At 43.6% G+C, this 12,134-nt stretch overlaps 2 protein-coding genes across 2 annotated transcripts in view; both read left to right on the plus strand.

Annotated features, from left to right (window-relative positions):
- MTMR10 (myotubularin related protein 10) overlaps window positions 1-12,134 on the plus strand; it is a 780,230-nt gene that overhangs the window by 688,771 nt on the left and 79,325 nt on the right. The gene's annotated exons all lie outside the window — the stretch shown is intronic.
- The window catches only part of THSD4 (thrombospondin type 1 domain containing 4), a 169,437-nt gene that overhangs the window by 146,994 nt on the left and 10,309 nt on the right, over window positions 1-12,134 (plus strand). Inside the window, exons 10-11 of the mRNA XM_070762735.1 lie at window positions 392-565; window positions 5,938-6,111. Coding sequence (XP_070618836.1) covers window positions 392-565; window positions 5,938-6,111 — 348 coding nt within the window. The remainder of the gene's footprint in view (window positions 1-391; window positions 566-5,937; window positions 6,112-12,134) is intronic.

Below are 12,134 nucleotides of genomic sequence, written 5' to 3' on the forward strand. Positions count from 1 at the left end.
TTGAGATAGCAGTAGCAATAGTCCTTAGACTTATAGACCGATTCACAGTGCTTTTATTAAAGTCCTCTCTAAGCAGTTTTCAGAGCCAGCATATTTTCCCCAAACAATCTGGGTCCTCATTTTACCCACTTCAGAAGGCTGGAAGGCTGAGTCAACTTTGAACCTGGTGAGATTTGAACTGGTGAACTACAGCCAGCAGTCAGCCAAAGCAGCTTGCAGTACTGCATTCTAACCATGATACCACCAAGGCTCATAGCCCCCTAAACCAGGGTATTTGGGTTGTGTAGTGGGATCTTCACAAGGACAGGCTAAAATGTGATGTATTGGCTGCTCGGGGTGGTAGCAGGGTGTCTTGAAGGGCAACTTTTTGACCCATGAGTTTTTGTTTCAGTGTTCAGTTCCATGTGGAGTCGGCCAGAGGACTCGGGATGTCAAATGTGTCAGCAACCTTGGAGATGTGGTTGATGATGAGGAGTGTAACATGAAGCTACGGCCAAACGACATCGAGAATTGTGATATGGGACCCTGTGCCAAGAGCTGGTTCCTGACGGAATGGAGTGATCGGGTAAGGTTGGGTATTTACATTTATTTATTTATTTATTTATTCATTCATTCATTCATTCATTCATTCATTCATTCATTTATTTGTATGCCGCCCCTTTCGGTAGACTCGGGGCGGCTCACAACACAATAAAAACAGTTTATAACAAATCTAATAATTTACAATTTAAAATATTTTTAAAAATCCATTTTTAAACAGACATACACACAAGCATACCATACATAAATTGTCTAGGCCCGGGGGAGATACCTCAGTTCCCCCATGCCTGACGACAAAGGTGGGTTTTAAGGAGTTTGCGAAAGGCGAGGAGGGTAGGGGCAGTTCTAATCTCTGGGGGGAGCTGGTTCCAGAGAGTCGGGGCTGGCCACAGAGAAGGCTCTTCCCTGGGCCCCGCCAACTGTTAGTCTGACGGGACCCAGAGAAGGCCAACTCAACATTTGGTTGTAGGTTTTGCTGGGACCCTGCTAGAAGTCCAACTTCTGTGGGACCTAATCGGTCACTGGGATTCGTGCAGCAGAAGGCGGTCCTGTAGATATTCTGGTCCGATGCCATGAAGGGCTTTATAGGTCATAACCAACACTTTGAATTGTGACCGGAAATTGATCGGCAACCAATGCAGACTGTGGAGTGTTGGTGTAACATGGGCATACCTAGGGAAGCCCATGATTGCTCTCGCAGCTGCATTCTGCACGATCTGAAGTTTCCGAACACTTTTCAAAGGTAGCCCCATGTAGAGAGCGTTGCAGTAGTCGAACCTCGAGGTGATGAGGGCATGAGTGACTGTGAGTTTACTCAGAGTTTGCTCAAGCAAAGCAGAGCAACTTAGCATGAGGGGGAGGGAAACTTTCTCCATTGATGATCGAAGTCCAATCTTTGGTCACGCTAATCTTTAAAAAAAGAAGAATTGTATTACACAAATAGCAGTATATACAGTATATAGTTTCTGGAAAGTCTTCAAAGGGCACCTGATTTTTTTTATAACTTTATCTCTCAGGTGTGTGCCAATTCATTTTGAAATCCTTCTTGCTGTTTTGAAATTGTCTTTGTTGTTCTTTGCAGCTGTTGGTGCATGAAAGCTTTGGACCCCATAGAGTGGTAATTTTTTAAAGATGCCACTGATCGTGAAGGCCTAGGGGGAAAGAATATCTCAGTCCCCCCATGCCTGACGGCAGAGGTGGGTTTTAAGGAGCTTACAAAAGGCGAGGAGGGTGGGGGCAATTCTAATCTCCGGGGGAGTTGGTTCCAGAGGGCTGGGGCCGCCACAGAGAAGGCTCTTCCCCTGGGCCCCGCCAAACGACATTGTTTTGTTGACGGGACCTGGAGAAGGCCCACTCTATGGGACCTAACCGGTCACTGGGATTCGTGGTCGTGCCATCTCTGTCTTGGGGTCCTACTTTTCCCAAGGAATCTTACAGGTGATCCCATGGGATTGTAGAGAGGATCTCTTGGAGGAACCACAAGAAAAGCTGATCTCTACAGACTTTCATCTCAATAAAGCTGTGATTCTTCATGCCAGAATCTCTCTGCAACTACTTGGAGCATCTTTTCTCATTCTGCAAAGTATCTTTCTCCCCTTTAGAGTTTATTTATTTACCTTGACATGGGAATGGATATCTCTCTAGTGATTTATTGGAATCCATATGAGAAGAAAAAAAGGTATTATCCCCCCAAACAGCGAAGCATAAATAAATTCACAAAAGCACCTCTGGATTAAACCCAAACGCTGTTATAAATCCAGCCACATCAATGAGGAGATTAGCTGGAAATTTTATTTTCTTTCTTCCTTCTCCAACCAGCTTTTGTTCTTCCACATTTTTAAACATATGACTTAATTTTTTTCCCCTTTTTACATCAGAGAATGGCTTTATTGCTATTTGCTCATAGTGGACTAAATAGTTTTGATTGGATCAGAACCGAAAGACATAGAAACATAGAAGATTGACGGCAGAAAAAGACCTCCTGGTCCATCTAGTCTGCCCTTATACTCTTTCCTGTGGATTCTTCCTTCCTTCTTTCTCTTCCTTCATTCTCTTCCTTCCTTCCTTCTCTTTCTTTCCTTCCTTCCTTCTTTCCTTCCTTCCTCCCTCCCTTCCTCATTCATAGAAACATAGAAGACTGATGGCAGAAAAAGACCTCCTGGTCCATCTAGTCTGCCCTTATACTATTTCCTGTATTTTATCTTACAATGGATATATGTTTATCCCAGGCATGTTTAAATTCAGTTACTGTGGATTTACCAACCACGTCTGCTGGAAGTTTGTTCCAAGGATCTACTACTCTTTCAGTAAACTAATATTTTCTCACGTGGCCTCTGATCTTTCCCCCAACTAACCTCAGATTGTGCCCCCTTGTTCTTGTGTTCACTTTCCTATTAAAAAACACTTCCCTCCTGGACCTTATTTAATCCCGTAATATATTTAAATGTTTCGATCATGTCCCCCTTTTCCTTCTGTCCTCCAGACTATACAGATGGAGTTCATGAAGTCTTTCCTGGTCAGTTTTATGCTTAAGACCTTCCACCCATTTTTGTTGCCCGTCTTTGGACCCGTTCAATTTGATCCATCTCTTTTTGTAGGTGAGGTCCTGCAGAACTGGACACGGTTCTGTGTTCAGTTTCGCCATCACTCTGTGCTAGGCATTAAATCACGGGACTGAGGTTTTTCACCGCTGTCTCTGGGGCAAGAGTGACTTTTGGACCACCTCGTGGCCGATGGGATGACCCAGATACCGTTTCAACCCTTTGCTGGAATTCCCCAGCAATTTCTGAATTAATTTCTGCTTGCAAACAAAACTGATTTTGCTTATTTATATTGGGCAGGCAAGCGAGAAAACGAAACAAAGCAAAACAAATCCCAACCGCTGGTCCATTTAGGTCCTAACCTAGATCTCTGCTCTTCCTTCGTCTCTTGGCTGGCTGGTGGTGGGTTCTCCAAGAATGTCTTTATTTTTGATTTTGTAAGGTTGGGCGAGATAGAAGCCACGCGCCAGGAATATTGTCCAGTCTCAAATCTCTCCCTTTGAATTCTTTCAGAGCAGTAAATTCTATATTGAAATCTCACCCGGCTGGGCGCGTTCAGTCTGTATCTTCACATTTGGCATTTTGTCTGAAACTGGATCCGTAGATGCTGGGCTCAACTGTAGCCACTTAAAACAGAACAGAGGGGGAATTTCACCCAAGTGCTTTGCAATTCTTTACCTCGCAGAGGGCCTGGGGAGGAATGACCCTGGAAAAGGAAAACATCTTTTGTTAGGGACAAAACGAAAACCCACCCTAAAATGAACCGTTTCTGTTGTACTTTTTTTTCTTTTCCTAGCGCCGCACAGGGAGAAAATACATTTTTTCCCCCCCTCATGGTGTTCTCCCCCTCCGAATGAACTCAAAACCAGCTGGCAAGTTCGAGTGTCTCCATAGCTGAATTTTAGCATCCCATAGAACCTAGTTCCACAATACCAGATCAATAATTCTCTTCTTTTTCTTTCCTCTTTACTTCCTCCTCCTCTTTTCCTTCCTTCTGTCCTTCCTTCTCCTTCCTTCCTTCTCCTTCCTTCCTTTCTTCCTTCTTTTTTCTCCCTCCCTCCCTTCCTTCTTTTTTTTCTTTCCTTCCTTCTCCTTCCTTCCTCCTTTCCTTCCTTATCTTCCTTCCTTATCTTCCTTCCTTCCTTCTATCCTTCCTTCCTTCCTTCTTTCCTTCCTTCCTTCGTATTATTATTATTATTATTATTATTATTATTATTATTATTATTATTATTATTATTATTATTATTAATTAGATTTGTATGCCACCCCTTTCCGTAGACTCGGAGCGGCTCATAACACAATAAAAACAGTTTATAACAAATCTAATAATTTACAATTTAAAATATTAAAAAAAAACCATTATTAAACAGACATGCACACAAGCATACCATACATAAATTGTATAGGCCCGGGGGAGATATCTCAGTTCCCCCATTCCTCTTCCTTCCTTCCTTCTCCTTCTGTCTTTCCTTCCTTCCTTCCTTTCCATCCCCTCCCCTTCCCCTAATGAAATTGTGTGTGCATTTCTCTCTGTGTGTCTGTCTCTTTTTCTTCTCTGTCTCTCTTTGTCTCTCTGTCTGTCTATCTGTCTGTCTCTCTGTGTGTGTGTGTGTATTTGTGTGTGGTGTGTGCAGTTGCCAAATGCCAAAATTGGCACACGCAGCCCAGCCTGTAACGAAATGCTTACTTGGGGCTTTCTTTCCATGTGAAATATAATATAAATGTTCGTGACTGCTTAAATTCAATTATGCACACATCTTTCGGCGCACGGGGTTTTTTCCCTTTATTTTCAATCCTCCCTTTCCCTGCTCCCTCCCCCTCCCCCTCTAAAAGAATTGGATACAAATTCCTGCCTGTCTGAGTCTGTCTCTCAAAAGTGATGGACAGTAGAGTGATTGACAGGGAGTTAAGGGAAGGAAGGGAAGCGGGGGAAATGAGGACCCGGGTACGAGCTGTGCAAAGCACTTGAAAGAATTTGCATCTGTTCGAAACACTTGGGAGGTGTTGCATTTACACACACACAAAAAAAAACAACACCAGGCAGATTTTTCATCCCGTTGTTGGGCCCACTTTCTTTTACCCCACCCACCCCTCCCCATGGAGACCCTAAAAAATCTTTGCATGTTTGTGTGTGAAAGAAAGTGAGATACAGCCAGACCATCACTGTATGTATGTATGTATTTATGTATTTATGTATTCATTCATTCATTCATTCACTCACTCACTCACTCACTCACTCACTCACTCACTCACTCACTCATTCATTCATTCATTCATTTGATTTTTTAAATTCCGCCCTTCCCCGTAGACTCAGGGCAGCTTACAACATGTTAGCAATAGCACTTTTGAACAGAGCCAACATATTGCCCCCCAACAATTCAGGTCCTCATTTTTCCCACCTCGGAAGGATGGAAGGCTGAGTCAACCTTGAGCCGGTGATGAGATTTGAACCGCTGACCTACAGATCTAGCAGTCAGCTTTAGTGGCTTGCAGTAATGCGCTTTACCTACTGCGCCACCTCGGGTTATTTCTTTTTTATCCGTTAAGATGCTAGAAAAAGGGTTCCTTGCAAAAAAAAACCCCACAACCTTGTGCCTTTCGCGCTTCCTGTTTTCTCCTGCTATTTTTCTCCCCTTCTGCTACCCAAGGATATGTAGGAAGAAAAGTAAAACATCTTGCAAACTCTCCCCTAAAAGTTATTTTATTTTATTTTAAAGTGGCATTGCCTTTCTTTGTGGGCCGAGGTGGGATTCCTGGCCCTGTGTCATGTGTTGCATTACAGACAACTCTCCCAATGCTTCTCGTAATTCATGTTCTCGTAGTTACGATGCGTCCCCTGTCTTTTCCATCCCGACAGTGCTCAGCGGAATGTGGCTCCGGCCTCCGAACCCGTTCGGTGGTCTGCATGACCAACCACATCAGCAGTTTGCCCCTGGAGGGCTGCGGGCACAACCGACCCACGGACAGCACCCCCTGCGACAACGGGCCTTGCCTGGGGAAAGTCGAGTGGTTTGCTGGCAGCTGGACTCAGGTACCTTTAATGCAGAGGTCTTCCAACTTGGCAGCTTTAAGACTTGTGGACTTCAACTCCCAGCTAAGCTGGCTGGAGAATTCTGGGAGTTGAAGTCCACAAGTCTTAAAGCTGCCAAGTTTGGGGATCCCTGCTTTTAATGCATGGATGGGATGTATTGGATGCCGCTTGGCGGGACCCAGGGGAAGAGCCTTCTCTGTGGCGGCCCCGGCCCTCTGGAACCAACTCCCCCCAGAGATTAGAATTGCCCCCACCCTCCTTGCCTTTCGTAAGCTACTTAAAACCCAACTCTGGGAACTGAGATACTCTTTCCCCCTAGGCCTTTACAATTTTATGCATGGTATGTCTGTATGTATGTTTGGTTTTTATATTAATGGGTTTTTAAATCGTTTTTAGTATTGGATTATTATTGTATACTGTCTTATTATTGCTGTTAGCCGCCCCGAGTCTCCGGAGAGGGGTGGCATACAAATCCAATAAATAATAATAATAAAAGTATTTCTGGACTCTATTTTAGCTTTTTCAGCCTTATTTGAAAAGAAACCATCACAAAAACAACATATATGATAGGGGAAAATGTGTTCTTTCTAATGAAACATAAATGAAGATGATTGAAGGTGAGAAAACAGAGAGCTCCATTTCGGAGCAAGGTTTTTTTCTATCTCTCTCTGTTTTCTCACCTTCAATCATCTTCATTTTTGTTTCATTGGAAAGAGCAATTTTTTTTCCTGTCCTATATGTTGCTTTTGTGATGGTTTCTTTTCAAATAAGGCTTCCATTTCACCGGGTCCACTTGACAAAGAATGACCTGGGTACCACTTTGGTGGCAAGGCAACAGCATTCCATGGGCCTTCGCCATAGACAAAATATCTTCGGACAATGCTGGACAAGAAATGGAGATGAGCAACGCCCCCTACAATGGACCTGACCGAATAGGGGAGATCTTTACCTTATCTGGAAGGGTTGGTGAGAGAAACCAAGGTCTGTCTCAAGGCCACGATGTAAGAAAGTCCTTGAACCCCCTCTCCCACTCACCCAGGAGCAGGTGAACATATAAGAACCTAAGAAGAGCCCTGCTGAATCAGGCCAAAGCCCATCGAGTCCAGCCTTCTGTGTCCCATAGTGACCCACCAATTGTCCATGGGGATCTTGAGCAGAAAGAGAAGGCAAGACCCTCCCTTTCACCTGACCCCCAACAAATGGGACCCAAGGGAACCCTGCCTGCCTCCACCAACATAGAGGCGGCACATGGACATCCATTTCAATAACCACCCATGATACACTCGGCATCCCTGAATCTGTCTAATCCTGCCTTGAAGCTATCCAGGCTGACAGCTGTCACGACCTCTTCTGGAAGCGAATTCCATCAACCAATGCTCCTCTGGGGGAAGAAATATTTGTCCTCACTTTCTTACCTATGAGTTTTAGGGAGGGGCCCCTCGTCCTAGTATTGTGTGATAAGAGAAAATAATTTTTCTCCATCCACCTTTTCTATCCCGTGCATGATTTTACACACTTCGATCAAGTCACCTCTTCAACGCCGTCTTTCAAGGCTGAAGAGACCAAGGCATTGCAACCTGGTTTGTGGGAAGTGGGAAGAAGTGAGGACAAGCTAGATTGTTCTTTCATCTGTCCTTAACGCTGGGCGATCTGGAAAACAGCTGCCATACAGATGTGGAAGAACCTCGCCAGATTTTGCCGGTTGTCTTATCACAGAGAGATGGAAGGGGCCGTGTTTGAGGTCTCATCTGTTGCTGATTTCTCAGCTCGGGGGCGGAGGGGAGGGCAGAGTAGCTCCAGTTCCCACCCCTCTTTCTGGCCCTCCAGTTTGAAGGCACCTCAGAAGATCCAGATGAAATGTAAACCGGAATAAACACCGCCGGTTTTGAGCAAGACAGGTGACTCCCTGTGCTAAGCAGGGAATCTCTGCTCACAGTCGCTCATGCCTTTATCACCTCGAGGTTTGACTACTGCAATGCTCTCTACATGGGGCTACCTTTGAAGACTGTTTGGAAACTACAAATTGTGCAGAAGGCAGCCGCGCGAGAGGTCCAACTCCAACACTGGAAGTTTTTAAGGAACTTTATACCATTTGTCAGAAATTGTGTAAGGTTTCCTGTTTGAGCAGGGGGCTGGAATAGATTACCTCCAAGGTCCCTTCCAGTTATATTCTGATTGATTGATTGATTGATTGATTGATTGATTGATTGATTGAAATAGTCTAACATCTCCTGCTTTAGGGGGCTGGACCTGAAGACCTTCAAGGTCCCTTCCAACTCTATTCTGGTGGATGGATGGATGGATGGATGGATGGATGGATGGATTGGAATGGTTGATGGTTTCCTGCTTGAGCAGGGGGTTGGAATAGATGACCTCCCAGGTCCTTTCCAGTTGTTTTCTGCTTGATTGATTGATTGGAATGGTCTAACATCTCCTGCTTTAGGGGGCTGGACTTGAAGACCTCCAAGATTAGATTAGATTAGATTTATTGGATTTATATGCCCCCCCCTCTCAGCAAACTCGGGGCGGCTCACAACAAAGTAAAAACAATACATAATAACAAATCCAATACCCACCAATCCAATTACAATTTTAAGCTAAAAAATTCATAAAAAACAATATTAAATATAATATTAAAAAACAAGCACACAATCAATCTAACACCAAAACAACATGGGCAAGGGGGAGATGTTTCAGTTCCCCCATGCCTGACGGCAGAGGTGGGTTTTAAGGAGTTTGCGAAAGGCAAGGAGGGTGGGGGCAATCCTAATCTCAGGGGGGAGCTGGTTCCAGAGGGTCGGAGCCGCCACAGAGAAGGCTCTTCCCCTGGGTCCCGCCAGACGACATTGTTTAGTCGACGGGACCCGGAGAAGGCCCACTCTGTGGGACCTAACTGGTCGCTGGGATTTGTGTGCAGCAGAAGGTGGTCCCAGAGATATTCTGGTCCGATGCCATGAAGGGCTTTATAGGTCATAACCAACACTTTGAATTGTGACCGGAAACTGATCGGCAACCAATGCAGACTGCGGAGTGTTGGAGTGATATGGGCATACTTAGAGAAGCCCATAATTGCTCTCGCAGCTGCATTCTGCATGATCTGAAGTTTCCGAACACTTTTCAAAGGTAGCCCCATGTAGAGAGCATTACAGTAGTCGAGCCTCGAGGTGATGAGGATACCCTTCCAACTCTATTCTGGTGGATGGATGGATGGATGGATGGATGGAGTGGAGTGGTTTGAGTGTCTCCTGCTTGAGAAGGGGGTTGGAATAGATTTATTTATTTATTTATTTAGATTTGTATGCCGCCCCTCTCCGCAGACCCCCAAGTCCCTCCCAACCCTATTATTCTATATTCTGCTCCTTTAAACCAAAGAAGAACATAGTGGAGTATTGCAAAAGTCTTTCTCCAGCAATGTACACCCCACTTATCTCACATTCTTCTAGTCCGACCTTGAGACTAAATGCTTACTTAAGATGCTGCAAATATGTCTGAAATCAAAACAAGAAAGCGGGGATTTGAAAGGGGGGAGGGGGAAGCACACCTCCATGATTTATAACTTGTTATCGGGCCCTTTCCCACAATTTTTGCAAACTTTGTGGTTTTCTCCTTATCTTGGTTAGAAAGGCTGGAGCCACCTTGTGATCAAAGAGGCCTTTTAGCCAATCACGGATCGGTTCCCGCTAACTCAGCTTTGATTGTGAAATTTTTCTCGTGCTCATATTTTAAACTTACAGATGCCACTGATTTAGATCCGTTAGTTGGATCCGTAATTTTCTAGCCTCAAAATCTTCTCCCTCCCCCACAACCCCTCTCCCCATTTAAAAAAAATTATTGAAATATAAACATTAAAAACACAACATATAAACACTTAAAGACAGACAATTCTAGACACACAAATAAAAAAAAAGATATGCAATTGAATTATTCTCGTCCATTAAATACATTATCTTCATAGTCATTTTTATGGCTATTGCAGACGGCGACACTAAAAAAGAATTAATTCTGGTTATTTAATTTATATACACGTTTGTTCTCCTTTTGACTGCCTTACTCAATCAATATTACAACATCTCAATTCATACAACTCCGAGTCCTCGGAGAGGGGTGGCATACGAATCTAATAAATTAATAAATACAAATCAAATGTTTCATTATCAATCTTTTAAAAAGTTATTATTTATTTATTTATTAATCAGATTTGTATGCCGCCCCTCTCCGCAGACTCGGGGCGGCTAACAGCAATAATAATACAATATAAACAAATCTAATATTTAAATTAATTTTAAAAACCCCAATTTAGAAACCAATCATACATACTAACATACCATGCATAAATTTTATAAGCCTAGGGGGAGGGAAAGTGTCAATTCCCCCATGCCTGACGACAGAGGTGGGTTTTAAGGAGCTTACGAAAGGCAAGGAGGGTGGGGGCAACTCTGATATCTGGGGGGAGTTGGTTCCAAAGGGTCGAGGCTGCCACAGAGAAGGCTCTTCCCCTGGGTCCCGCCAAACGACATTGTTTAGTTGATGGGACCCGGGGAAGGCCAACTCTGTGAGACCTAACTAGTCGCTGGGATTCGTACGGTTATCTATTTATTTAGATAATTTCATCCTTCTAATTTTATATCTAATTCATAATTGTATATTAATTTTGTTCTTTTCTTGTTTCTCATCAAATGTATTCCAGGTTTTATAATATTCTGAATCTTCTTTATTGTTAGTTTTAATGTCAACATATCTGCTTCTGCACAATCCATAATTTTCTTTCTCCCCACTTTAAAAAGAAAAAAAAACTCTTTGTCCTCCCAGGAAATGTTCTTTCAAAGCAGATCGAAATTAGATGGTCGGTGAATTATGTAAACAAATGCCTGTCAAGGAACTATTCAAAGGCTATTGGAAAAGGCTGCAATTAGTCCAGAACCCAGCCATGCGAGCTGTTGTGGGTGTGCAGAGGTACACCTACATCACACCAACACTCTGCGAGTTACATTGGCTTCGAATCAGTCTCCAGGTGCAATTTAAGGTGTTGGTTAATACCCAGGTGGGGTAACATCTGAGTGAGATTCCCCTTTTGCACATGGGTAGGAAGCGAAATCTTGCAAGAGGATAGAATTCTTTATTGGCCAAGCGTGATTGGACGCACAAGGAATTTGTCTTTGGTGCAGATGCTCTCAGTGGACATAAAAGAAAAAGATACATTTGTCTGGAATGGAATGGAACAGAATGGAACGGAAGAGAATAGAATAGAATAGAATTCATTATTGGCTAAATGTGATTGGACACACAAGGAATTGGTCTTTGGTACAGATGCTCTCAGCGTACATAAAAGAAAATATACATTTGTCAAGAATCATGAGATACAACACTTAATGATTGTCATCGGGGTCAAATAAGTAATCAGGAAACAATCAATATTAATAAAAATCTTAAGGATGCAAGCAACAAGTTACAGTCATGAGTTGGAGGAAATGGGTGATAGGAATGATGAGAAAAAGCTAGTAATAATAGTAGTGCAGCCTTAGTAAATAGTTTGACAATGTTCAGGGAATTATTTGTTTAGCAGAGTGATGGTGATGGGAAAAAACCTGTCCTTGTGTCTGGTTGTCTTGGTGTGCAGTGCTCTATAGCAACGTTTTGAGGGCAGGAGTTGAAATACTGTAGTTTGTGTCCAGGATGCGAGGGGTCAGTCAATATTTTCCCTGGTCTCTTTTTGACTCGTGCAGTCTACAGGTCCTCAATGGAAGGCAGGTTGGCAGCCATTGTTTTGTTCTGCAGTTCTGATTCTCCTCTGAAGTCTGTGTCAGTCTTGTTGGGTTGCAGAACCGAACCAGACAGTTACAGAGGTGAAGATGACAGACTCAATGATTCCTCTGTAGAACTGGATCAGCAGCTCCTTGGGCAGTTTGAGCTTCCTGAGTGGGTGCAGAAATTGTGGGTGCATTTTTCATACATTTTCCTCCTAATAATGCCGGCAATACTCACAACTTACAACTTGGTGAGCACCAGCAGGTCATTCCCACTCC

This window comes from Erythrolamprus reginae, chromosome 10 (genome assembly GCF_031021105.1).
Source record: "Erythrolamprus reginae isolate rEryReg1 chromosome 10, rEryReg1.hap1, whole genome shotgun sequence".
NCBI classification, from domain to species: Eukaryota; Metazoa; Chordata; class Lepidosauria; order Squamata; family Dipsadidae; genus Erythrolamprus; species Erythrolamprus reginae.